The 27,882-nt window shown below is 42.2% G+C and overlaps 1 protein-coding gene across 2 annotated transcripts; it reads left to right on the top strand.

The window, feature by feature from the left end:
* The first annotated feature begins 172 nt into the window (after positions 1-172).
* On the top strand, positions 173-26,709 carry akt3b (v-akt murine thymoma viral oncogene homolog 3b). Of its 2 annotated transcripts, none has more exons than XM_082537343.1 (14): positions 173-541; positions 11,742-12,208; positions 17,701-17,826; positions 17,908-18,019; positions 19,778-19,922; positions 20,550-20,681; positions 20,927-20,992; positions 21,241-21,309; positions 22,105-22,227; positions 22,349-22,477; positions 23,033-23,247; positions 25,136-25,223; positions 26,050-26,152; positions 26,403-26,709. In XM_082537343.1, the coding sequence occupies exons 2-14, from the start codon at positions 12,163-12,165 to the stop codon at positions 26,486-26,488; spliced, it is 1,440 nt and encodes a 479-aa protein (XP_082393469.1). In that variant the 5' UTR covers positions 173-541; positions 11,742-12,162; the 3' UTR covers positions 26,489-26,709. The 2 variants fall into 2 exon arrangements, with proteins under 2 accessions (XP_082393469.1, XP_082393470.1); XM_082537344.1 differs by lacking the exon at positions 173-541 and adding an exon at positions 10,545-11,272.
* Positions 26,710-27,882: the final 1,173 nt, after the last annotated feature.

Raw genomic sequence — 27,882 nt, 5'->3', positions numbered from 1 at the left:
AATATAATCTATGTTTTAAATTGCGTTTTGGTCCCCCACTTAAACAACATGTCATAAGCAGTATTGTCTGATTCAAGTTAAGTAATGTGGCTGCGACTAAATGGCGAGGATAAAGTACCCCAAATTATTTGATTAGCTGCGACTTTTTTGTCACCGTTTTTAGAAAGATCACATTTCCGACAGCCCTTGAAGCCAGCAGGAGTCCTCCCAGTCAGATCTGGCTGAACGTGACGAGCCGACTCGGAGCCGAGCGAGGTTTCCTGGCGGAGCTGCGGAGTTGAGCGGGTTTGTCTGTCTGTCTGTCTGTTCGTGTGTCTATCCGCCGCCGCAGTCGCTGTCTGCCTGGGATATAAAAACAAAACAATACACCCCCGAAAACTCATCTTTACGGCTTCAACGGTCTGGAGACGGCATCCACGGCTATGGACCCATCGATGTCCTCCTGTTATCCACACTGAGCGACGTTACTCCGTCGGATGCTCCAGTGCCCAGAGGAGAGGAGGAGGAGGAGGGGGTATCCCTATCATTTTTCGACTGCCAGGTGAAATAATTATATGATATAATGTGTGTGGGGTGGACGCTTGGGTTGTTTGTGTGAAAAGGGTGATAAGGAGGGGGGAGTGGGAGTCGTTGTTTGTTGGGCACGGGCAGCGGGTTTGTCTCGAGCCTGGAGCGGAGGTTAGCACGCTAGCTAGCTGCAGTTAGCGGACTGCTGCTGCTTCGTCATTCGCCGGGCTGGGAAGGATGCGGCGCTGGGATGCTGCCGCTGCTGCAGCAGCAGGGAGGGGAGGGCCAGTAATGGTAACTGTACCGGCCGTCTGGCTTCGGCCCATCGTCCTTATGAACTACACCCCCAACCTCCCGTTTCCCCCCCTCCCACCTCTCTTCGTTGCGCCCCCCGCCTTCATAAACCACAGACTCTCGTTTCAGTTCAGGATGAACAAACAAAAATCGCAGATGATAGATACCGGAGTGGTTTCATCTGAGAAATAACACCACTTCCAACAGCTTGACTGCCGGACTGTCAGTTAGCCAGCTATGCTAGCCAGGCATTGAACTGGCTGACCGGCTAAGATTAGCACTAGCATCACCCCCCTCACCCTCCCCAGCTAGCATCCCTGGCTAACCCGCATCCTCCAGCCGAGCCATCACAGGCCAACCACACAACCACCTTCCCATCCTGCCGTCTCACACCAGCTATTTCATCGCCACTAACAGTTAGTAATCGGCATAAGAGCCGTTGCCAGACATTTATTCACGGCTCGCCCATTAAAATATAATGGAGCACGCCAAGCGGATGTTGTTATGTAACAGATAATGACACCACACGCCCTTGAAACAAAAGCTGTTGTTTCAGTATTTGTTTGTTTGTGTGTGTGATGCAGGGCACAATCATGAACAAGAAATCACAGACAGGGGAGGGGGGAGTGTTTGTCGCACCGAGGGCCGCAGCTCTGAGCCGGCTTCTGAAATATACAACCCCTGCTCCTGTCAGCCATTGTTTTTGTTGTCATTGGAGATCTCAGCATTTGTTTTCCAGCGCTGGATCTTCCCAATGGTGCTTGTGTGAGCCATGCATTGAAGCAACATGACCAGTCGGTCATCAGAACACAACCAGTACCATATGTTGTTTGAATGCTGAAATGTGAATGATTATTGTCAGTATAAGGCATGCGATTTTTACCCACAATGTGTTCGTTTTTTCATATGAAAGAGAAGCCACTGATGTGGGAATCAGGTTTTATTGTTAAATTACTTGTAAAATGATAGCAGAGGTGGACCTACTAGTCTCATCTCATGTTGTCTACTGGCATATAGGAAATTCAGTTACTTGTGAGACATTACAGTGACAAACCTTTATGAATCATCATCATCACTGCATCTGTAAAACTGATCAGGAAAACAATTATCTCTAAGGTCATTTGTCAGAGCATTCAGATAGCTCTGTTCAGAGGCAGTTCAGTGTGATCTTCATAAGGAACAGAATTGCATTACAGAACCATTTAAAGCTAATTGTAGTCCCTCTGTTTATAGTCACTGGGGTGATATAATTTAGCATATAGATATCCATTATCTTTCTGTGTTTAAAGTGGATAATTTGACAAATAAATTGATATAATAAGTTCTTACATTCTGCTAACCTGAATTGGATAAGTGGTTAAGAGCAATGGCTGGGTCTTATTAAGGCTTAAGCTGAGGGACAAGTTTTGGCTCCAAGGAGCTATATTACAGTTGCACACAGTTAGTTGCTCTAAACATGAGTTTATTTTTTAATTGTATGATTTTTGCATTCATTTACAAAACATCATCATGGAAAATGTCTTTATATGCACCTGTGAAAGTAATTTCAGGTAATGTGCTGAAATAGTTATTGTAATGAAGCAGTGTTAAACTATACACGTGTTCAACATTTTAACATGCATACATCCATTATTTCACTTGATAGTGTTGGTTCTGTAAATGTAGTCTAAGTATCAGTGATGTAGAGATTGGGGCTCTGTAGGGGCCATCAGTTGCAGGACTCCTTGTTCTTTTTGCTTGATGCATCTGGCTGGATGTTTGAGCTTTGAGTTTGAGCTGCAGCATGAATTTGAGATGATCAGATGCCTTCTTGAGATCTTTACATGATGGAGAAGAATCTAAACACTTTAAATACCCAAACTTTTGCATAATAAAGTTATACTATTAAATGTCAAATATTTATCCCATACATGTTATCTCAGATCCTATGTTGCCTCTGAATGTGAGTCAAGGAGCTGATGCTGGTGGTTTTTTTTTTTCTTCATTGTGTTTTTGGTAGGGCTGCACAAACTGTTCAAAAATTCACAAGCACGCAGAAAAAAGTCCCAATAGCTGAAGCTGCTAAGGATTTTGAAGTTCCCTTTCTGATCCATGGGAAAAGGACAACTTGTTTTAACCTCTCTTTTTAAAAATATGTTTAAATTTAGAATTGGGGGGAAAAAAAGATAACTTCGGAAAATACTGCCGTGCATTTAGATATATAAACATCAATCAACAGGGCCAATATTTGCCAATAGAGATATTCAACTAAAACTATATATTGTAACTAGGGCTGTTCGATATAACGATATATATCGGTGACGATATAAAAACGTCTATCGTTTCATATTCCGCTATCGTTTGTTTCGTAGTGTGGCAAAATATAATGTTTACGGCAATATTTTTTCATCGTTTTGATGGTCACTGTAGTGGTTATATTAATTTGTTAAAGTTCTCTCTTTCTCTTATATTTAATATGACCACACTATGGACGGACAAGCGACTGTTTTTACGCGTTGTCGTTAGCAACCACCACGGTAAAACAATGGCGTGGCTCCACTGTCTGCTTGTTTGTTTTGCATATTAACCTTTCACAATAAAGCTCAAGATCCTGTTGAGACTTTTCAAAATAAACTAAATCCCGTGAGAGAGTATGCAGTGTTTACGGATGAGAAGCAAAAAAGAGGCGTTAGGTGCTAAAAAATAAACCTTAGACTCAAACGTTAGAACAGGCTTTTCCCCGCAGCACGCCGTGTAATAAATACTCACAAAGAAAACGGCGGCTGTTACAACTTATGTCTAAAAATGTATAGCTTCATGCATCGGCTAAAAGTCATAACTCCAGGGACACGACGCCCAGCTGAAAACACTTCATGCAAGTCGAGCTGCCTGAGATTCACAGAATTTACAGAAAATTTTACACTTTTGTGATTTATATCGTTATCGGGATGATAGATGTCTTATATCGGGATATGAGATTTTGGTCATATCGCACAGCCCTAATTGTAACTAGGGCTGCTACGATTAGTCGACTAGTCACGGTTACGTTGACGAATAATTTAATAGTCTTAGCGACGTTTGAAGCTTTGTAAGATCCCAAAAGACGCAGGAAGAAGTAGTAGGATTTAAGAGTGTAATAACGGACTGAAACAGAAGATGGCAGCACTGCATGTACAAGGATGCCAGCTGCCATTAAACCCCGAAGAAGAAGAAGCTGTGTCCCAGAATTCATAGCGCGGCCCTGCTCAGTTTCCAACAATGGCGGCAGGTAGTTAGTTTTAATATTACTCTTATTATTCTTTTTGGGTCACAAAATAAAGTTTAACATATTTTCAGGCGAGAATGTAGCTGTGTAAACCTCAAATATCTGCTCAGTTTATCAAGACACCACATATTTTCAAAAGCGCTCCGACATTTTCGATAGCTCCATAGCTAGCCAGGGTTCAAGGTTCACTAGAGCCGGTGAGAACACCGGACTCCCGGCAATCTTTTTCAAACCCACTGCCGTCTTTCGCGGCGGTGGGTATCATGTTTAACCTGAAAGGTATTATGTTAAACATGATATATGAGTCACTTAGATAACTTAAAAATGATATTGTTTGGCTTTTTTCTGTATTTTATTTGTTCCTGAGTAAATCGGTTTGGCTGAGATTTAATTATAGTTTTTACACAGCTGAATAAACGTCAAGCAGACAGCTGATTATCAGAAGTGTGAGATGCTCGAGAATATACTCCGGTGTCCTGTTATATTTTAGATAGCAAGGAGCAGACGGCTGAGTTTATTAAACTTCACCAAAACAATCTGCAAATGTCATTAAAATTTAATAAACTATCATCTTGTCTTTATTTTTAGTTAGCACAGACCTTAAACACTTAAAGCTGTAAGCTAATGATAGTTATATAAGAGCAGATGCATGCTGGTGCAATAAGCTGTACGTTTTACGTCCAATGGATGCAAGATCTGATTAGTCGACTAATCGCAAAAATAATAGGTGACTAGTCGACTATCAGAATAATCATTTGTGGCAGCCCTAATAGTAACAAAAAGAACTGACAGTTACACATCCATGGATCTGTTGCTGCTCAGTGTTATTTCTAAAAGTCTCAGAAAATCTACCAGAACTACTGACTAAAATGTTTAGTTAAAATCTTCCACAGGTGTTAAGTTGGTTTGAAATCGGGTGGATTAAGTAACTGTACTTATAGCTGTCCACATTTCATTTTGATTCAAAATCATATTTAGATGGCGGCCTGCATGTAACATTTTTAGGGAAGACTAGCAAGTTGTCCTTTATGGAAGCTGTGTCAGTAGGATTGAGGAGATCCTCAAACTATTCCTTCAATTGCCCAACTAAATTCTCAGTTGAAGCCAGCAGGACCATTTCCTCACTGTATAAAGTACCATGAGAGCATGGTACTGGTTCAACAATTCTGTTGAACCATTATACAACTTAGGAGGGCCTAAGTTGTATAATGGTTCAACAGAATTGTTTGGAGGCCAATCAAATGTTTTGCTCCATGGCCTTATACTTCCGGCGCCCCCCGTGTGCGGCAGCCTGTTACAGCAGCTCTGCTCATTCTGAGTTTCTTTCTTTCTTATCTTTTTTCTCGTAATTTTTTTATAACTAACGTATTAGTAATTAGACTCTGCAACCATGTTCTACCGTTTTGTGCTAGTTCTGGTCGTTTTTCTCAGTTTATTTCTACTTTTTTCACCCGTGTCTGGGGACCCAGAGCAGAGATCCTTTGTTTACAGTAAGGATCAGCTGTTAGCGCTGAGTCCTGCAGCGGTACTGCCGGCGGACAGACCCGATATTCCCAGCGAGCTGAGGAGGAAAAGACGGGGGTGTCGTGCTGGGAAGGAGCGCCGTCGCCCGAGAAGGAGACGTTATCGACCATCTCTTCCTTCTGTAATTATTGGAAACGTAAGATCTTTGCCCAATAAGATGGATGAGCTCATGTCGCTAACCTGGTCACAGACGGAGTACCGGCAATGTAGCATCATGATGCTAACGGAGTCGTGGCTAACATCGCTAACTCCGGACACAAGCGTGACACTACCGGGATTCCAGCTGCTGCGAGCGGACAGGACCAGAGACAGCGGTAAGAGGAAAGGAGGGGGACTGGCAGTTTTTGTGAACGACAGATGGTGTAACCCTGGGCACATCACTGTAAAAGAGCAACTCTGCAGCAGAGACATTGAGCTGTTAGCCGTTAGCATGCGTCCGTACTACCTGCCCCGGGAGTTCTCGCATGTTATAGCGATAACAGCGTATGTCCCCCCCTCGGCCAACGCGGATGCAGCCTGTGACTCTCTCCACTCTGTGGTCAGCAGACTGCAAACACAATCACCGAGAGCCCTTCTCATAATATCAGGGGACTTCAATCATGCCTCACTGGACTCCACACTGCCCACCTTCACCCAGTATGTGACCTGCCCAACCAGAGTCAATAAAACACTGGACTTACTGTATGCCAATGCAGAAGAGGCATACAGTTCATCACCTCTCCCTCCCCTGGGCAGATCTGATCACAACCTGGTGCACCTTGTCCCTGTGTATGAGCCCTTAGTGCGCAGGGAGCCACCAGCCACCCGCACAGTACAGAGATGGTCAGAGGAGAGCGAGGAGGCTCTTAAGGATTGTTTTGAGTCGACTGTGTGGGAGGTGATTTGTGACGACCATGGAGAGGACATCGACAGCCTTACTACATGCATTACTGACTATATAAACTTCTGTGTGGATAACACTGTACCTACCAGGACTGTACGGTGTTTCTCCAACAACAAACCTTGGATTACCCCAGAAATTAAAACCGTCCTCAAGCAGAAGAGGAGGGCCTTCAAATCCAGAGACAAAGAGGAGTTGAAAAGGGTGCAGAGAGAGCTGAGGGGACTGATAAGGAATGGGAAGGAGAGCTACAGGCAGAAGATGGAGAACCAGCTTCAACAAAACAACGTTGGTGAAGTCTGGAGAGGCCTCAGAACCATCTCGGGCCACAAACAGCAGAACTCTCTGCCTGGGAGGGATGTGAGATGGGCAAATGAACTGAATCATTTCTTCAACAGATTTGACTCAGCCATGAGGCAGTCTGCAACATCGGCTGCAGACTCACCCACCCCCACTGCTGCTGTTCCACCTCAGACACTTCACACCTCCTCTATTCACCCTGCTCACTCCCCCCCACCCCCAACAACAGCATCCAATACACACTCAACACAAGGCTCCAGCCTGTCTCTCTCAACCACCCAGGTTAGGAGGGAACTGAGGAGGATTAATGGCAAGAAGGCAGCGGGTCCAGATGGCATCAGCTCGAGGGTCGTCAGGTCCTGCGCGGACCAACTGTGTGGGGTGATGGAGCACCTCTTCAACCTGAGCCTGAGGTTGGGAAGAGTCCCACAGCTCTGGAAAACCTCCTGTGTTGTACCAGTGCCAAAGACTTCACGCCCCAAGGACCTCAACAGCTACAGGCCGGTGGCTCTGACATCCCACCTGATGAAGACCCTGGAGCGGTTGGTCCTGGCTCAGCTTCGGCGCCTAATAAGCTCATCACTGGACCCACTTCAGTTTGCCTACCAGCCTGGCATTGGAGCGGATGATGCCGTCATTCACCTCCTACATCGTTCCCTCGCTCACCTGGAGACCGCTGGAAGCACTGTGAGAATCATGTTCTTTGATTTCTCCAGTGCCTTCAACACCATTCTTCCCTCGGTTCTAAAGGACAAGCTGGTGAACTCTGGAGTGGACCATCACCTCACTACCTGGATCCTGGACTACCTCACCGACCGACCACAGTATGTGAGGACTCAGGGCTGTGTGTCGGACAGGGTCGTCTGCAGTACGGGGGCCCCACAGGGAACGGTTCTGGCTCCGTTCCTCTTCACCATCTACACTGCAGACTTCTCCCACAATTCCACCCAGTGCTTCCTGCAGAAGTTCTCTGATGACTCTGCAATAGTCGGCCTCATCACTGATGGGGACGACAAGGAGTACAGAGGTCTGACCCAAGACTTTGTGGACTGGTGCCAGCTGAACTACCTCCAGATCAACGCCAGTAAAACCAAGGAACTGGTGGTAGACTTCCGCAGGCACAAGCATTCTCCACTGCAACCACTGAACATCCAAGGTATGGACATTGAGGCTGTGGACAGCTACAGGTACCTTGGTGTTCATCTGAACAATAGACTGGACTGGACTCATAACTCAGACGCCCTCTACAGGAAAGGGCAGAGCAGGCTGTACCTGCTGCGGAGACTCAGGTCGTTTGGAGTGGAGGGCCCACTCCTGAAGACCTTCTATGACTCTGTTGTGGCTTCTGCTATCTTTTATGGCGTGGTCTGCTGGGGCGGCAGCATCTCTGCTGGGGACAGGAAGAGACTGAACAGGGTGATCCGAAGGGCCAGCTCTGTTCTAGGATGCCCTCTGGACCCAGTGGAGGTGGTGAGTGACAGGAGAACGGCGGCTAAGCTGTCATCTCTGATGGACAACATCTCCCACCCCATGCAGCAGACTGTGACAGCACTGAGCAGCTCCTTCAGTGGGAGACTGCGGCACCCACGGTGTGGGACGGAGAGATTTCGCAGGTCTTTCCTCCCCACTGCTGTCAGACTCCACAACAATGACTTTAACTGATCAAGCACACACATCCACACATGTGCATTAAACTAAGTGCAATAATCCTTTCTGTCATCGTTGTATTTTTACTCAGTTGTATATAGTATTTGTATTCTATTTTTATCTTATTGTATATTTATTTTATTTTATTCTACTGTATATACTGCTGTGACAAAACAAATTACCCACGTGTGGGACTAATAAAGGTTATCTTATCTTATCTTATCTCACCAAACTTTTCCCACAGCTGAGTTTCTGCTTTTGTCACTGCCAGAGTTACAGTCCACTTTGCCTTTTGGTACTTGCCAGGTATCTCAGGAAATATACGATCTAACAAAGTCCTATGGGACGTCTTCTTTAATTCAACAGTTCTTTTCACATTTGGTGTCTGCTATCTACTTAGGAGGTTGCCACGATGACAGGCATCAGCTACCTCGCAGCCACAGCTCTGTACAGACACCTCAACAATGGAGGTGTGGAATGCAGTCCATTAAGAGTCAACCAAACTTGCTCATGGTTCTTCCCCAGCTGAAAGCTGTTGTTCCATGTCTCAACATCTAGTTTCAAAAGGCAGAAATCAGACTGTTAGGGCCTTCACCTAAAGCTGCACCCTGACTTGCATAGCACTGGACCTGCTCTTTGTCACTGTGCATAATTTTTTATGAACAGAATAATTTGGTGAAGCCAAGTGGCAGAAGGTCTTCACTTTGGTGGCCTCAAAATCTTATCATTGCTTTTTGGAGTAGTTTAAGTAACTTGGTGTCTTGTTCATAGGTGAGGGAAGTGTTTGATTGATGAATGGATTGGTACTGCTTCTGCAGTAATGGAGACACTCATTGTGGAAAACTGAGAGCTGAGCATTAAAGCAAAGCTGTCAATTTACCAGTTGGTCTGCATCCCCATCCTCAGCTGTGGTGGCAAGCTTTGGGTAGTGACCAAAAGAATGAGATTGAGGATATAGACAGCTGAAAGTTTCCTCCAAAGCGTGGCTGGGCTCTTCCTTAAGCCCTTTTTCCGTTGCTACCTACTTGAATTGGCACAAAGCAACTCGAGGCGGCACAACTTGTTTTCCATTACAATCGAGTACCACTTAATGTGCATGGGGTTGTTATAGCAACATGGCTGAACATCCCGTGTCGTCATTTGTATGTGACATGAACAAAGGTGGATGTCAAGGCGATGTTATACCTGCTGCTCGGTCTGTGGCTTTTTGTCAGGCTCAGCACCACGGTGTTGTTTCTGTGTGGGCATTTCCCTTGTTGCCAGGTACCAGGTTCTGTCATCTGATGGAAACCCTAAAAACCGTGTCGAGCTGTACCGAGCTGACCCGAGTATGTACTAATGGAAAAGGGCTATTAGAGATGGGGAGAGGAATTCGGTTAATTAAGGTCTCAGAATAGAGATGCTACTCCTCCACATCGAAAGGAACCAGTCATCTGACTAGGGTGCCTCCTTGGTGCCTCTTAGGTAATGTATTCCAGACATGCCCCACGAGAAGACCCCCTGGCTGATTTGGAAACCTCCGGAAGAACTGGAGTAGGCGGCTGGGGTAAGGCAGGTCTGGCCGTCTCTGCTTGGACTGGTGCCCCTGCAACCCAGCTGCAGACGAATTGCAGTGGATGGATGGACTATTTAATCCCCAGAGAGAAATAGTCTCTTTAGCCGCAGCTAGCTGGATCTGATTTATTTTGACATGATATGCAAACTCCCAACTCCTTTTCTAGTTAAACTGGAAAAACTATTTCACTGTATTTAAATTTTATATAGAAACAGTTTTATCCAATTGTTTAGCTGTTCTATGAAATAAATGGTAAATGGTAAATGGCCTGTATTTATATAGCGCTTTTCTAGTCCCTAAGGACCCCAAAGCGCTTTACACAACCTGTCATCCACTCATTCACACACTGGTGATGGCAGCTACAATGTAGCCACAGCCACCCTGGGGCGCACTGACAGAGGCGAGGCTGCCGGACACTGGCGCCACCGGGCCCTCTGACCACCACCAGTAGGCAACGGGTGAAGTGTCTTGCCCAAGGACACAACGACCGAGACTGTCCAAGCCGGGGCTCGAACCGGCAACCTTCCGATTACAAGGCGAACTCCCAACTCTTGAGCCACGACAGCTGTTGGTGTATTGTACATTTTCACACTCAAGACTAACAATTTATCTTGGGAAATCAATGAATTAAAGTAAATAGTAGCCGCTGCCTTTTTGTTGTTGTTACCTTGATAAGTTAAGACATAAGTTAAGTCATAAGTTTGACACAATGCAGATTGTTCTAGAAACAGAAACATATGTCCCATTGTTCTCAATTAACTTGTCATATTTACTGTAAGTCTTATTTACATAAACAAGCAACATTCTCACAACTGTGAAGTCCTACCTAAGAACAGAGAAGTCTGTTGGTATAGTCAGAGAAGGTTATGAGGGGTAGGATGGAAAAATGTGAGGATGGATGAAAAAGGTGAGAGAAGAGAAATAGAAATAGGAAAAAGAATCAAAGTAGGGGCTGGTGAAGAAGAAGGGGGCGACAGGAGTTGAAAAAGTGAGGCAAAAGAATTAAAATGAATGATGGAGGAAAGCAGGAGTGAGAACTGGGGAGGGAGGGAAGGAAGGAAACGGGTGAGACTGGGAGGTCCTGGAATTCTGTGTGGAAGGAGGAAAAGTCAGCCAAGGGAGAGATGGATGGGGAAACTGAATGAAGGACCGGAGAAAGAGAAAAAACTAGTATACCTAGTCAAGAAATGATGAAGAGAGGGACAGAATGGGGAGGGGACAAGACAGGAAGAAAATGAGTTTGTGAGGAAGAGAAGGAACATGACAAGACAGGACTAAAGGAAGTAAAAGAAAATGAGAATCATCAGGAAGTTGATAGCAGGTAAATGATAGATGTCTTGATGCATGCTCAATCATCCAGGCAAGCAAATCCTGAAAGGTTGATTCTGCTCATCTGGACGTAGCATTTTTCCCACTGAAAACGTTACGCCCAGATGAACAGAATCAACCTTAAATGGTAGTTGGCATAGAAAATGGGAGAGGAGAGAATGAGATACGTGAATTTCCTTCACTTAAAGGTGAGTGAAGAGAGACAAAGGAAAGAGAAGATGAAAAAATTACAGAGCTGGGAACCAGAGACATGAAAGAAATAGCAAATTGTCTGGCAAGGGATGTAACAAAGGAAACAAGGAAAAGGTTGGAAGGAGTTAAGGAGGCAGGAAGCGTGCTAAGGTTCTGAACAATGAGTGGTTGCCTGCTGTGTTTGCTGTGAGAAGGAAACTATCCACTGACCTGCTGTGGGGTTTTTTTCTTCTCAGTTTTCTCCTTTCTCTGTCGTTGTTTCCTTCCAGGCTGACTCACTACTGGACCGCCTGAAAACTGAAGAACTCTGAGAGAACAAGAGAGTGAAGGGAACACTGTAAAAGAGGGAGTGAGAAGAAAGGAAGGAGGGAGGGAGGGAAAGAGGGAGCAAGAAAAGTAAAGACGGTGAGGAACACTAGACGGGAAGAGAGGCAGCAGGAGAAAGTCAGGTTGGGTCAGAAGGGCAAGAGGAGGAAAGAGTAAGTGATAGTGGACAAGAGAAGTATAATTATTCATCTATTAGGCAGTGAGTGGAAGAATTTAAAGTCTGATGAGAATAAGTCAAGCGGTCAGACGGACAGCTGACTGAGCTTCAGACAAACCCACTGTCCTGCTAACCCTCCAACAACTGTCCCTTCACGGTCACCATACTGGGAGAGCTGGGAGAACTGGTCACGAGGAGAAGCCACCATGAGCGACCAGAACGTCGTCAAGGAAGGCTGGGTCCAGAAAAGAGGCAAGTTTTCCTTCTTTTTCTATTAGGAATTCTAAACTCTGGTCTTTAAAAACACATCTGGCAACCTTGTAGCTCTGAGCATTCCAAATAGAGCTGCAATGAATTGAATGGTGATTTGATAATGGATTCGATTTTCAAGCAAAAACGTAGTATTTATTTGTTATGCTTATCCTACATTGCAGTAAATTGAAGAAATAATTGGCAGGTTAATCAATGCTAAATTGTAGACCTAGTGAAGAATCAGACCTGCAGTGTAACCAGAGCCTGATGTGTTATTCCTCTGTTGTGTCCCACAGAGTTACACTGCTGTCCAAAGTTGTCATTCCCATATACACTAAACTCTCGTCCCAAATACCTGTTAGAGCACCAAATGTGGATTAATCTTAAAAATAGAACTGGAAGGTTTATTAATTTTTTGCAGACAAAGTCATGGTGTGAATGTGTTTGAGTTTTCAGCACAAAAGTTGTTAGAAACCCACCTGCACAGGAGTTAAACACAATTAATATAATGCTATTCACTGCTGTACTGTTAATGCATGTGCACCTCTGTGCAAGGAGGAAAGATGAAGGAGATGGAGAGACACGTGGGATTGTTTTGAAGGGAAAGCAGTTGGTATGCTCTTAAATTCTAGCAGAAGAGCAGAAAATCATATTGATTACTGTTTATATACAGTGATCAATAGTTTAGCCTACCCTGATTTGTTAACATAAGTGGATGGACATCAGTTGTACAAGTGAAATACTATTAATTTAATTAGTTTCTTAACACTTGCCTGGTTCAGTAATCTCTTTTCTAGCTTTTTAATTGTTTGTTCATGCTTGTTTAAATACAATTAAGGGAAATAGCAGTCTAATATACATCGGAAAAAGTAATGTTTGAAGTTTATCTTAAAACAAAAAAATCAAAATCATGCTGGATGGACTGAGAGGGAGTCATGTTAGACTCAAGAGGCTCCAAGGCTTGTAATACATTTGTAAAACAGTCGTATCCAGCTATTGGCACAAACTTTGCCTTTTCTCTTTTTAGTTACACCCAGGATGCTGATGTGTTGCTAATTTTATTAGAGACCAACTGTTTTTTTAAGTTAGTTGTTATTCTGTTATGACCAATATACGTTTGAAGTGATACTGAAAAAACTGTCAGTTTCAAAGAACATACATTTCACTACTAAATGTAGTTAAATGCCTGTTTATTCGTGCTTTTGTTATATATTATTATATTGTTCTGTTATAATTAACTGCATTTCACTTCAACAAAGTCCAATCTTTGAGCAGTTCTGCAAAACTGGGAAAATGCAATCATTTATGTCATCATAGAAATAGATCATGAGGGCTGTGGGATATGACCAAAATCTCATATCCCGTTATGAGATGTTTCTCATCACGATAACGATATATATCACAAAATAGCGCTTTTTCTGTAAATTCTGTGAATCTCAGGCAGTTCGACTTGTGTGAAGTGTTTCCAGCTGGGCGTCGAGTGTTTTGACCGATGCATGAAACTTTGAGTATTTATTGCATGGGATGCTGCGGGGAAAAGCCTGTTCTAACGTTTGAGTCTAAGGTTTATTTTGAGCGCCTGACGGCTCTTTTTTGCTTCTCATCTCCCCATTCACATGATTCTTGTGTAGGTGGTAGAAGAGATTTGTCGTGTTTGAGTCCGTTGTGGGGACCGGTTTGAGGCATAATTTGCATAGTACAGTTTTCTGGTCCCTGTCGGACGTTTCATAACCAAACCATGTCCATGCAACTGAGGTAGCCCCTTGTTTAGGAATAAGGTCCTCGATTTGTTTTGACTGGTCTTTCTGTTTGGAGCTACCTGGTTCTGGCTCGTCTTCACTGGCCACGGTGGTATTCTCCGTGCCCCGATGAAAAAATATTGCCGTAAACTGTGTATTTTGCGACACCACGAAACAAACAATAGCGTATAATTTGAAACTATAGATGTTTTCATTTTGTCGACCGATATATATCTTCGTATCGCACATATCACACCTGTAGTGAAAAGGACTAGGATGTCTATAAGAAATATAATTAATTTCCTAACCTGCTTACTTGAATTACTCCACTCAAATGGTATACTCTGCATTCATAAATTATTAGATTAGTTGAGTGTAACTAACTTGTAGTGGTGTTTGGATCTGCAGCCTTGTTGCAAGATAAGGTTCATGTTGTCTGTGCAGAATGTGGCTTTATGCCCTTTTAATCTGACTCAGCCTACCTATGACTAGCACAGTGAACTGACTGTTGAGTGTTTTAGAGCTGCACTGTTTCACGGGGCTCTCATCTGTCTTACTTTTCACATTATTTGTTAAGAACTTTCTTTGACAGAAGCGAGAGGGGAATGGAGGGTGCTGCTGTCTGTGGTGGGTAGCGCAAGGTAGAGTAAGATCTTAGAACCAACAGCAACTGTTGTTGCACTTGAAAAAAGTCCTAATTGTCTCATTGACTAGTTGCTCACTTTGCTTCTGGCTGTTTTACTTATTAAACGTATAAACCAATGATTATTATTATTACCAATTTATTTTTAAGATCAGTTCACTGCTAAGAGGGCTTAAAAAGAAACCGCTTGTGCTTTTCAACACACCGGCTTCAGTCATAATAGATTTGTTTTTATCCAGCTATGTGTGGACATGGCCTGAGCCACCATGCCAGTTTGAAGCACAGAACCTCCAAACAATGGTTGTTTACCTGCCAGACATTGAGCAGTGAAGGCAAGCTTTGCAGGGCTGCAGCCCAGTCTGAACTGCACTTTGCTGGTGTGTTTTATTTCCCACACTGATTTTTGTGTTTGTGTAAGTGTGTGTTTGTGTTTGCTGAAGGTGGGTTTGTCTGGTATGAGCTCAGGGCTTTTGGCTGGCAGGCAGGGGGAAGTTTCTCAGTGGCACTATGAGCATACAGAGGATGACCTAACACTCTGGTTCCTTCCTATCTGGCCCCCACAAGTCCCTGAATTGTTTATTGCGCCTCTGTGTGTTCTTATAATTCAGCCTTAATGTCCGTCTCAGGGACGCTGTCCTCACAAGCTCTCTGTGCTGTTTCAACATCAAAACTCAAGAGTTCACATTAAGTTCAGGAAAGTTTGGACACAGTTTCCACACTACATATTAGTGGGCGTGGGGAACACACATTTTTACATATAGCTGGTTTAAAACAAAGCAGAGGAAGCACAGTTTTGCACTATAGCTAGCTTTCACAGAATGCAAGTAAAATGTTTCACATATCAGTTAAAATTTCTAATCTAATTTGACAGATGTTAAAAGGGATCTGTTAACCTCTCCTTCATTTTTTCATATCTGCTGCTATAAAGGTAGAAGTTTATATTAAACATTGCTGAAGATTAAAAAAAAAAAAAGACTTTAGTGTCTCTACAATGTATCCCTGTGAGCCAAAGACTTGGGCTTCAGGCTGTGTGCCTGTGTTTTTATTTCTTTGCTTGTTTGTTTGTTTGGTTTGTTTTTTTTTGGGGGGGGGGGTCTACTTTTGGATTCAGTGATGTCACATTGCTCTGGCTGTTGGCACAGAGGTCCCACCAACCTGTTGTTTAAACCTTTTTGTTAATCAGAAGGAAGGGGGCTTACAGATAGGGTGACCTTAAAACAAGAGAACCTTAAATAGCTTGTTTAAAGAGGATGGACTAAAGAAGTTGTAAATGAGTTGGAAGTTCCCTCTCCTGGGAGTAAGGAAGAGGGAGGCCAAGCAAGACCAGCTGAAGCTGCAAGTTGTTTAATGTGATCAGGTATAGATTTAAACTGTAACTTAATGGGAAATCATTCAGTTTGAAAGGTCAAGTAGGGCAGGACCAGACAGTACACATTTTGAAGAGATTTATATGAGTAATAGCTCAACTGATATAAAAAATGTAGTTCTACTATTCCACTGTACAAATATCTGGACATACAGCATGTTTCTGTTAAGCAGAGATGTGGACTGTTGAGACAAAAAATACATTCAAAAACCTTTCTCCAGCTTTAAAGGTGCAGTATGTAAAATCTCACCAATGGATGTCAGATTGATGACAACAATCTGTTTTCCCTCCCAATTGAAGTGCACAATCCTAGCTATGCTGGCCACTCTAGGACAAAGAGCTGTTCTTGCCGCCGTTCATCTGTAATGAATGTAGGCTGTCAGTCCACTGTTTACCTCAGCTGACAATATGCTGCATCACCATGTTTGTTTACTCTGAATGAGGCTGTAAAACGTTCAGATATCAATTCATGATTCAGTGAAGCTCGCGCGTTTACGTTAGCTGGCATAATTTTAGCCTATAACTAGCTGTTAATGTTTAGCAAGCTAAGTGTCAGCTGCTTAGAGCCAGGAGGGTTCCCCGTTTAATCTGCTGACAGTAATTGCGACAATGTCGAGTTTGTTTTTTCTAATAAATGACCCCCACTAAAATTGCTTACTTTACCCTTAAAGTAGAGCTGCTGTCAGCGGCAGTTATCTTACTGACAGAGATATTTGGTGTCTGTCTCATGCCGAAGCCTTTATCCTTCCCATAAGACTGTTTTTTTTGTTTTTTCTGAAGCCTTGTGAGTCATCACGTCATAGTTTCTTCAGGGTTTGACTTGTTTGATAGACCATAAAGTGGTTCAGATATTAATCACTGATATCACAGTTCTTTGTTAACTCTGCTGCTAGTATGACTCTCTAATTTATCAAGATATAAATATATATATATATATATAGGATGTATCCATGGTAGATGGTAAATGGCCTGTGTTTGTATAGCGCTTTACTAGGACTACTACTAAGGACCCCAAAGCGCTTCACACATCCAGTCATCCACTCATTCACACACTGGTGATGGCAGCTACAATGTAGCCACAGCCACCCTGGGGCGCACTGACAGAGGCGAGGCTGCCGAACACTGGTGCCACCGGGCCCTCTGACCACCACCAGTAGGCAACGGGTGAAGTGTCTTGCCCAAGGACACAACGACCGAGACTGTTCAAGCCGGGGCTCGAACCGGCAACCTTCTGATTACAAGGCGAACTCCCAACGATCGCCCTATGTACCCAAGTAACATGGATACAGCACAGCATAATTACAGCATTTGTTGTAATTATGTCACAAATATATGACTCAGATAGCAGGGAAGCAACACATAAATTGTTATATGGAGTTTGGGGGTGAAGCTAAAATGAGTAAAACAAAAAATGACACAAAATAACAATTACTAGGTTTTAAAGGGATGACTCGTTTGTGACTTTGCAGACGTTTTTAATCCTAGTTGAAAGTGTAATCTCTGGATCTTTCTGAACTTGAACAGCATATTCCCCAGCTATCATTAGTTTAGTGTGAGGTCTTCATGATTAAAACACCAGTAAATAAAAGTCCAAAGTGGTCTTAGTGGTAATCTGTGGATTAGGAGCTGGCACTGGTACTTAATTCTATTTTATAGAACAGACTTATGAAAGGTTTAAAAAGACGTGATAGTACCAGGGTATGAGCTGTTGGTGCCATTTTTATCTTTTATTCCCTACCTGCAGGAGAGTACATCAAGAATTGGCGACCACGCTACTTTCTGCTGAAGACAGACGGCTCTTTCATCGGCTACAAGGACAAACCACAAGACTCTGACCTGGCCTACCCACTCAACAACTTCTCTGTAGCAAGTAAGCCATGAGTAGATCATCGCACGTTTCAAACATCACTAACTTTGTACGACTCAACACATCTCTCTGTGTGACTGTCAGAATGCCAGCTGATGAAGACGGAGCGGCCAAAGCCAAACACCTTTATCATCCGCTGTCTGCAGTGGACGACAGTCATCGAAAGAACTTTTCATGTTGACACTCCTGATGAGAGGTGAGCTGTCATCTTACAAATTCCTGTATTTCACTATTACAGCAGCCTTGGATAATGAAGAAGATCCTTCTAAAAAAAAAAAGGTATACATCTTAAGGAAAAGGAGAAAAAATATTACAGAAGTTACGTAGATTCTGTTTAAATAACTTTGTCTGATTTATAGTTAAAAATAATGTCCTTTTGATACTTGTTATAGAGCCTCAATACATTCTTTCATATTTTTAACTTCTTAAGCCTCCAGCGGGGCCGGAGCTGAAGTTTAGCTGACCAAAGGCAAGATGTAGGGTGCGCTGCCCTGTCTGTGTTCTTCGCAGGGAAATTTAGAATCACAAATCAATCTAAACCTGAGAGGCTTGAATCCAGAACCTTCTTACTATGAGGCACCACACCACTGTTCAACCCCCCCTCCTTCTGAAACAAGTATCTCTCTCTTTAAGTGAACGTTCTTCTGATTGGCTTTGATATTAAACGCAGATCTACGAAGGCAGATCGGTAAGGCTTCCGTGTTCACAGAAATACCTCTAGGGTTGAAGTAATCATATTAGCAATATCCTATCTCACTGACATAAAAAGCCAAGAGTAGGAGGGAAAAAATGCAGCGTTTAGAACAGTGTGCATGTATGACAGAGAAAACGGAAATGCATTGCAGCTCTTTTAATGTAAATAATTTATTAGATTGTGGGCTTCCATTGACTGTGTGTATTTATTATGAAGAAAAAATAAATAATATTTAATAAAAAGATATGAGAGTCATTACCTAATATGAAAGGAGTGGGTCAGATTATGGAAATGGTTGAATTAAATTCTAATTACTTTACACAGCAGGATTCAATCAACACAATGAGAAGACAGTCAGGAAGTGAGTGGGACTGAGATGGAAAGTCAAGTTTTGCAAGTAAACACTAAAAAAATGTACGCACAAAGACCTGATACCTGATGTGAAATGATTTGTTACTAACAACATTAAACTAAAAACACATGAGTGGGGGTGGTTTTATCACAGATTTGGTTGGTTTTGAGGATGGTGGATCGCTGTGAGAGACCCTGAAGAACAGTTTGTTTTGACCAAGTATATCCAAAAGGTTCCTTAAAAAGTTTTAAAAGGCAAGAAAAAAATGTAACAAACATCTTAAGAAAATGTCTTAAACTGAACACTGAGGACTCTAAACGATGCAAGACAAAGAAGTCGGAGTTTCGTAATTTTTTTCACGTTGCATTTTAAAACAATTGCTCACATTTATAAAGATTGACAGAGTGCCACTTGGATTATTAACATACAGATCAGGATAGAATTCACAGTTCATCACCAGTGATTCTGTTCTTACTCACCATTGTATCTCATATTTAGGCCCCCAGCAAATTGTTATTTATAAGACTCTGCTGTAAAGATTTCATGCTTACCTTTGATCCTTGATTGAATTTAATCACAGTATTATTATGTAGTTGTTTTTCTCAGGGTTTTTTTTTAACGGTTTTCTGCAGACAGATTCTTCTTGAAAAAGAGGCGTCTGTCTCCAAGAGATTACCTGTTTGAATTAACAATTTATACTACTACTACAAATCTTGAGAACTTGACAAAAAAATGTGCAGCCGGAAGCTGTCGAACTAAAGAAGAATACTTTGCAGAGTGACGTTATGAAAACTTTAACCTTTCCCATACGGAAGGCATATAGTTTAATTTAACCATCTATTTAAGAAATTTAGAAAATAGACTTTTGACGTTTAATCTATGATGTTGTTTCCACGTATCTCCTACAGGGACGAGTGGGCTGAGGCCATCCAGATGGTAGCAGAGTCACTAGCCAAGCAGGAGGAGGAGGGCATCTTGTGCAGCCCCACCTCCCAGATTGAAAACGTCAACGAGGAGGAGATGGACACCTCCATTAGCCACTACAAACGAAAGGTAGAGACTGCTTTAATTCTCATTTCCAGCTTCATACTTTTATTGCTGGAACTGTCCTAGAGTAGTTTTTCATGAGTTACAGTTCAAAATAATCCTTGTTCATCATATGCTGGGCCTTGAAGCACGCCCACTCTCACCTGAAACAAGCTGTTTTAGCTTGCTTCTTAATCTCTTTAGGCCTCCCTGCTGATTGAGTGCCTCTAAATAACGTAAAATCTGAACAGCAAGATATCTGTGTCTGCTCTCGTTTCTTTAACTGAAACCGAGTGTTTAAAGCAGTGTGAAACCCGAGCTTTTGGTTCATCTGGATTACTGCTACACACACTGACCTAATTTCCGGAAACCTGAACATCCACTGTCGTACCGCTACAAATATGACAGAAAATAAGAAGAAGCATAGAAGTCCAACTGTAATAAAGCAGTTGAGGTTAAAACAGTATCAAGGACTCACAATACAAAGTGTTTGTGGGATATACAGTAAAAATCAGTATTGATGATCTGACCATTCTTCTATGTCCCAGTTTGTGAGCTGACTGGTTTACTTTAAGCATATTGCTTTGAAGATGAAGTGTACTGAAGACTGGAGAAATGCTTATGACAACTGTTTCCTGATATTTCTTTCCACAGACAATGAATGACTTTGACTATTTGAAGCTTCTGGGCAAAGGCACTTTTGGTAAAGTCATTCTGGTGAGGGAGAAGGCGAGCGGCACCTACTACGCCATGAAAATCCTCAAAAAAGAAGTCATCATTGCCAAGGTCCTCTTTTAAATGATCAGCCTTATTGCTGAATAATTCAGTAACGAGGTGTATTTTTTGAATCTACTGTTACATATTTGACTAATCTAATCTGAATCTAATTACAGCATGTCTGCCTTCTAATATTTGGTGTTTTGCATTTGTTAGATGAAGCACATTCATATCAAACATTCTCTCAAATTTTAGATTTCAGCTCAGTACTTTTTACTCCTCACTAATCATTGCTCTTTAATCTTTTTGAACAGGATGAAGTTGCTCACACTCTCACAGAAAGTAGGGTTTTAAAAAATACTCGGCATCCATTCCTAACTGTAAGTATGGTAGATTGCATGTATCATTGCACCACATACAGCCACATCCTGCTAGGAGTTGTGTGAACCAAGTTGTAATTTGCATTTTGTCCAAACAAGCCATGACTACTAGCATCTGTGCAGAGACTCTTAAGAAGTGTTGTGAAGACTAACAGCTGGAAAGATGCACTCGATTCAAAGAGCTTTTGTGTTGCGTTTGAAACAAATGGCGCGTCTGGGTTTAAAATATATTTCAATATTTTTCACAGTCTCTGAAGTATTCATTCCAGACAAAGGATCGGCTGTGCTTTGTAATGGAGTATGTCAACGGAGGAGAGGTAAGAAGTCACTCAGAGACTTTTTAAATAGCACTTTGATGAGAGATGTTTTCGTTTAACATACAAGGATTTTTAAAAATTATTGAATAATGTTGATTAACATGACAGTATGAGATCCAAAGTGCTTTTAGAGCAAGCAGTCTCTCACTAGATAGTGTTATGTTTCACTGGGAAACACGTTGGACTGGGAAGTCTGAACTTTTGTGGTTCCATTGTGGTAATAGTTTCATCATTTTAAAGCACGAATCAGTTCAGGGTTTATTTAGTTTATTTTATGACCATAAAGTGACAATTATGATATATAAAATGATTTTAAGCAACTTTAAGTGTTTGTAGATGTTTTTTAATTCTATCTATATTGAATCTATTAAATGTGTGAGTGACATGGAGACTTGGTCTCCTTTATAGATTTGCTTTAAAAAGTTATTTATTACTTTTTAAAACTGGCTTGTGTATATTTGTACATTTTATATATTTTTTTCTCTGTTAATACTGTCCATATGCATATAGTGCTGCAGAACTGTGCCCCCCCCAGCATGTTTGCACTGAGTAGGAGATGCTCTGTATCTCATTGTACAACTGTATAGTGACAATAAAGGCATTCTATTCTATTCTATTCTATTCTATTAAACTGAACAATGATTCTGCTTTTGTTTGGACTAAAACTGTGTGTAATTCAAAGTTGTTGTGTTTGCTTGCTGAAGCTATTGAGTCATGATTTCACCAAGTGAATTATCACTCGATAAGAGAAACATATCTAAACTGCATGAATTCTTATTGTTTCCCTGTCCACAGCTATTTTTCCACTTGTCAAGAGAGAGAGTTTTTTCAGAGGACCGCACCCGTTTCTATGGCGCTGAGATCGTCTCTGCTTTAGATTATTTGCATTCTGCCAAGATCGTGTACCGTGATCTGAAGGTAAAGTACACCTGCTCTGTGTGAGATCTGAGAAGTGTCCGTTATTATTCTGAATTTCCTGCTTATTAAAGGATACAGTAAAGGTTAATGGGTTTTATTCTTCTCCTCAACTGCTCATCAGCTGGAGAACCTCATGTTGGACAAAGATGGCCACATCAAGATCACTGACTTTGGTCTCTGCAAAGAAGGCATCACTGACACTGCCACTATGAAAACCTTCTGTGGAACACCGGAGTACTTGGCTCCTGAGGTCAGCGGTCACACCAGATACACATAAAGACTATTATCTGAATTTTGGGTTTCAGATGTTGACAAACCTTCCTATGGCTATAAAAAACAAGAAAGAGAGCATAAGATTAAAAAAACAAAACCAAATTTATCCGGTTTGTCCTCTGTAACAAATTCAGGAAGGAAACTGTTTTTCGGATCCTCTGTTTGTCTGTGTGTCACCACCCAGCAACTACCAGGTCCAATGTGGAAGTGCCCTAGGAGGCAGTTCCTCTGATGAAGGGTTTTCTTTCCAGTGGGTAACTGATCTCACTTCTTTTAATGTGGTTCTCAGTGGAGAACTAGAAAGTTGTTTGCTTCATAAAGAGGATATGAAAGAGGTTATCACACAGTTAAAGGTTGAAAAAAGAATTTTTGTGAAGTTCTCAGTTGAGCTAATCATAACGATAGTGGCCTCGTGGCTTTTAATATAAACAGTCACTAGAGGAGAACCTTTTATGTAGGGCTTCTTCTGAATGAAATACAAATGGGGCTAGTGGGAGCAATACAGTAAAAGGGTTTTTGTGTAAATCCTCAGGTGCTAGAGGACAATGACTATGGACGTGCAGTGGACTGGTGGGGTTTGGGCGTGGTGACATATGAGATGATGTGCGGACGCCTGCCCTTCTACAACCAGGACCACGAGAAGCTGTTTGAGCTCATCCTCATGGAAGAGATAAAATTCCCACGAACCCTGTCAGCTGACGCCAAGTCACTCCTGTCAGGGCTGCTCATTAAGGACCCCAACAAACGGTATGCATGCAAATGTAATTTTGATCAGCTTACCTGTGCAGTGAAGTTCTTTTTATTGCTAACTGCCCTGTCCTGTTTAGACAGAGTCCCCTCATTGACACAAAGACTCTCTACGAGTCCTGACTTCACTACTGACTTAGCTACGAATGGAAAACCTGCTGACTGTCTGAGGTTCACTCAGCGGTTTTCTGTCACTGATAGCACACTTAAAATGTACAGGTGCAACAGGCCTTTCTGTCAGGTCTTTTCAAAGGGATAAGAAAACTAAGAAAACCAAATTTTAACCAACATTTTTTTAAACTGTATGAGAGATGTGCTTAATGTGGCAGGCAGGCAAATGCAGCATGCAAGTTGCACTTCAACCAGGTGCATTTTGCTGCTAGCAGCATTTCAAAGCCTCAGCTTTACTTTTCTAAACATACCTCATGTCATTGTGGCTAGATAAATTAATCTTTATCTTAGGGCTGCACGATTAATCGTTAGAAAATCGCGATCTCGATTCATACTTATGTGCGATCTCATTTCCAAATGACAACGATTTAAAAAAAAAAAAAGAAAGAAAGAAAAAAAGACGACTATTGTACCGCATTTTGATCCGGGACGTACTCTGCATGAAAACAAGCGCTCACTCTTCCTGCTCAACAAATGACAAGGGCGGAGCCTTATACCACGTGATACAGAAGCTGTGCCGTGTGATGCTAAAATTAGCAGGGAAAAAACAACGGAGAGCACGTCAGGGATGACGAGAAAGTGACAGGAGAAAATCCGTCCCGGTCAACCACCCAAACATCAATAACGGGAACCTTATACAGCGCTTCCCTTTACCCGTCGACCTCCCGCAGGCACAAAGAAATTACGGAGGCTATCACTTATCACCTGATCAAAGATATGGCTCCATCAACACTGTGCAAAACGAGGGATTTAGGAAAATGATCAACACCCTAGACAAACGCTACACAGTGCCGTCCCGCAACTATTTTTCTATTGTTGCACTACCTGCTCTGTACACGCAGCGTCGAGCAACGGTGGAGACGGAATTTCAAGCAGTACAACATTTTGTTGTTTTTATGTTTATTTATTGTTTTTATGTTCAGTCGCAACTGTTACGAAGTTGATGTGCAGTTAATAAGTGCAATAAATATTTATACTGGAAAAGAGAATCGTGAGAGAATCGTGATCTCAATTCTAAGCCAAAAAATCGTGATTCTCATTTTATGCAAAATCGTGCAGCCCTACTTTATCTTCTCTGACCATAAAACTTTTCTCCAGAAGGCATTTGGCTTGTACGGGTGAAAATCAGCAAATTATAGTTTTGCTTGAAGCTGTCGATTTTGGAGCAGGTGCTTCTTTGTTGGTCAGTACCTTCTCTGTCCCTGGCAATGTAAAACTTATTATTATTGTGTGTTCCAGTAGTTTCCAGTTAATGGCAGGCTTGAGCCTCTGTGCTTCTTTAACATCCTAACTTTACCTAATTTCAACCTGAGGTGGAATTTGCGTCTCCTGCCAGACTTTGGCAAAGTGGTTACATATCCAGATAACATGTTCTTACATACAGTTGCTTAAATTAATAATCTTGCGCACACTTGATGAGAGCACAAACTCTTTATGTTAATGGGTGCCCAGCTAAAATGTTCTCAGGCAAAACCAGCTGGTGGCTGCGTTCAAGTTTCCACTCTTATCATCCCTGAAGCATTTTCTGTGTCTAACGAAGACGCCAGTGAAAAGAGGCTACTGCAGCTTCACTGAGCGAACTTGTTCACCCCATCAAGTTATTTTGGGATCAGTAGCAGGTGGATATTCTGGTTCCATTGATGGAGACTTTGTGAGAGCGCTATTTGATGTATGACTTTGACGCCATCTCCTTCGTATTCTTTGTGTTGGTTGACAGGTTGGGCGGTGGACCGGATGACGCTAAGGAGATCATGCGGCACAGTTTCTTTGGCACAATCGACTGGCAGGACGTCTACGACAAGAAGGTGAGAGCAGGATTTAGCTGCTAGACGTCATCGTCACTTCAATCGAAATCGATTCAAACAGAGGTATTCTGGTATCAGGGTTACCGTATTTTTCAAAAGAAGTCTGGCTGACATGTAAAATCCAAAATGGAATGAAAAGGACAAAACATTACCTCATCTTTATTTCATTTGAACACTATAACACAGTCAGACAAGTACCACCAGGTCGTTTTATACATATTTGTATGTTGTTTTTTTCTCAACTTGAGCTTTCATAATAACGTGTCCACCCAGGCCTCCCATGTGTGTATTGGAGACACAGACAACAATATGGTGTGAAGTTTTAAACTGATTTTGTTCCCCAGTTCTTCTGTGTTCACATTTGGACCAGGAAACTGTATTCCCCTGAAATTTGCCTTTTTTGTACGTCTAATGAAGAAACATAACACACTCTGTAGTCTGGTGATAATTTCTTTGTATTAGTGTATGTTAGACTATCTAAAAGTTTAGAACTCACCAAAATAATTTTAATAAAGTAAAAAGAAAAAAAGGCTCTAAATGTTTGATTTGAGTTCTGTTTAAGGTGAACAAAAATATCTAACCCTAACTGTAAAAAATGCAGGACCTAATTAGTAAAGGTGAATTTTAAGCCTAATCTTAAAAGTACAGAGGCTGTCTGTAGGGTAAAATGCTCTATTAAAATCTGTGTTATATTAGCACGACTGATAAAAGTCATTTGACAAAAAAAGTGTTCCTTCAGTTGAAACGACAGCATATGTGAAGCTGTTTGAAGACTGAACCCCTCAGTGATACAACGCCACCGCTCTCTGCTTTCTGTCCGTCCCAGTTGGTACCACCCTTCCAGCCTCAGGTCACCTCTGAGACAGACACGCGCTACTTCGATGAAGAGTTCACAGCACAGACCATCACCATCACTCCACCGGAAAAATGTAAGTGCACATTCACTGTAATTTATTGCATTGTATTAACTGACTGAGATGACACTGCCAGCAGCTAGTGTGAGTTTAGCGTGTTTGCATGGCACTGGCTCTAAACACCAACTGCAAATGAAAACAGTATTAGTATTGGACACACTGAATATTTGAGGAGAGTCGGGGTAACTGCCGTTAAAGTTTGTAAGGACAACCTTACTGTCCATAATTGGAACATTCTTATGTTTTCCTGTTTGTGTTTTTACAGACGATGAGGACGGGATGGATGCAGCAGACAACGAGCGAAGGCCTCATTTCCCACAGTTCTCCTACTCTGCCAGTGGCCGAGAGTGAGCTCCAGCCCAGCCAGGCAGTATCGTCCCCATTTGTGGCCATTTTGAGGAAAACGCGTAGCCATTTTAGGAAAAAAAAACAAAAACAAAAAAACACCAGTCTCCCCTCTTTTTCTTCTTCTCTGCCTCCTTGCAGAGGGGGAGAAGTCTTTTTAGGGACTTTAAAAGAGGTTTTTGCACAGTGGGATAGACTCCAGCCGGTCTCCCCACACTAAAAAATAAGTCTCCTACATTTTCAGCGCTATTTACTGCAGAAGGCAATGTTTTTGTTATTTCTTTTTTCTTTCTGTCAGTATTAAGTTGTTGACCCAGGTTGCGTTAATATTTTTGTTTGTTTGTTGTTTCTGCCCATTTTTTGTTCTTCTTTTAACTTTTTTGCACTTGGTTTGGAAGAGCCGTTTTAGGGAACAAAAAACCAAAAATGTTGCCTTATGTGTGCAGATGTTTTGCATCATACCTACAGGGTGGTGTTTTTGTTGTTTTTGGGGATTGGGATTTTTCATCAGGGGAGAGGGTGGGTGGGTTCTGGGATGTGAAAGGTCATAAATAGTTGAGAAGAAGTGCATGGCTCATGGTTCACTCATTAAAAAACAAAAAAACAAAAAGAAAGAAAGAAAAAAAAAAACCTCTTCCTCGTACATTTGCCATGGCAGCGCACATTTCCCAAATCCATGGTGATGAAAATCACAGTGAGCCTACAGATTACAAAAAACAAACAAACAGAAAAGAGAAGTTGAAAGATGAGAATGGGTGAATCTATATCATTCCTTTCATTCGTCGCAGTAACTTCCCTCTTATTGTATTTTATTTTTGCGCTTTTTTGAAGTTACTTTGAAACAAGAAACACTAAACTGCCAGAAACTGCACAGTTCACTCAGGCGCCACAGAGCACAACCGCATTCAAACTCAGCTTAACCGCTCCAGCTTTCCACAGCCGGCAGGGGAACGAGGCCTTTCTCTGCAGCATCGCCGCTTCTTCTCCTCCTCATCATCCACCTCTCCTCTTTTTTTTTCTTCTTCTTCATTGTAGCTGTAGGACTAGAATGGAATGGATGTTTACACAGGGAAACATGGCTTCATGTATGTATGTACAGTTTGCGATTGAATGGGGGTCAAGAATATGCTGTCATAGCACACAGAAACACACACACACTTACTCTCAGATGTAGTAAACCGCAGTGTTGTCTATAATGATCATAGTGAAGTCGGCAGTTTACTCCAAACTGAGATTTGATGGTCTTTTCTTCTGTTTTTGCAAAACATGGGGACACGAGAATGCTCCACAACTTGCAGAAGCCCCAAGCCTCAGGTCACGTCTACATGCCAAGCAGTTTGCTTGCTGCACGTTGCTTTGTAGTTGGTTCTGATGCCTGTTCCTGCTTCTGGTTGCTTATT

Source organism: Aulonocara stuartgranti (genome assembly GCF_965226115.1).
Source record: "Aulonocara stuartgranti genome assembly, chromosome: 6".
Lineage (NCBI taxonomy): Eukaryota > Metazoa > Chordata > Actinopteri > Cichliformes > Cichlidae > Aulonocara > Aulonocara stuartgranti.
Note: the sequence above shows the minus strand (reverse complement) of the source record. Positions and strands in the feature narration are given on the sequence as shown.

What these genes read in the sequence shown, in the direction of transcription:
- akt3b (XM_082537343.1), top strand. Translation starts at nt 12,163, where the DNA reads ATGAGCGACCAGAACGTCGTCAAGGAAGGCTGGGTCCAGAAAAGAG. An exon ending in CTCGGCATCCATTCCTAACT is followed by an intron (nt 20,993 to 21,240) that starts GTAAGTATGGTA and finishes TATTTTTCACAG; the next exon opens with TCTCTGAAGTATTCATTCCA. An exon ending in ATTAAGGACCCCAACAAACG is followed by an intron (nt 23,248 to 25,135) that starts GTATGCATGCAA and finishes GTTGGTTGACAG; the next exon opens with GTTGGGCGGTGGACCGGATG.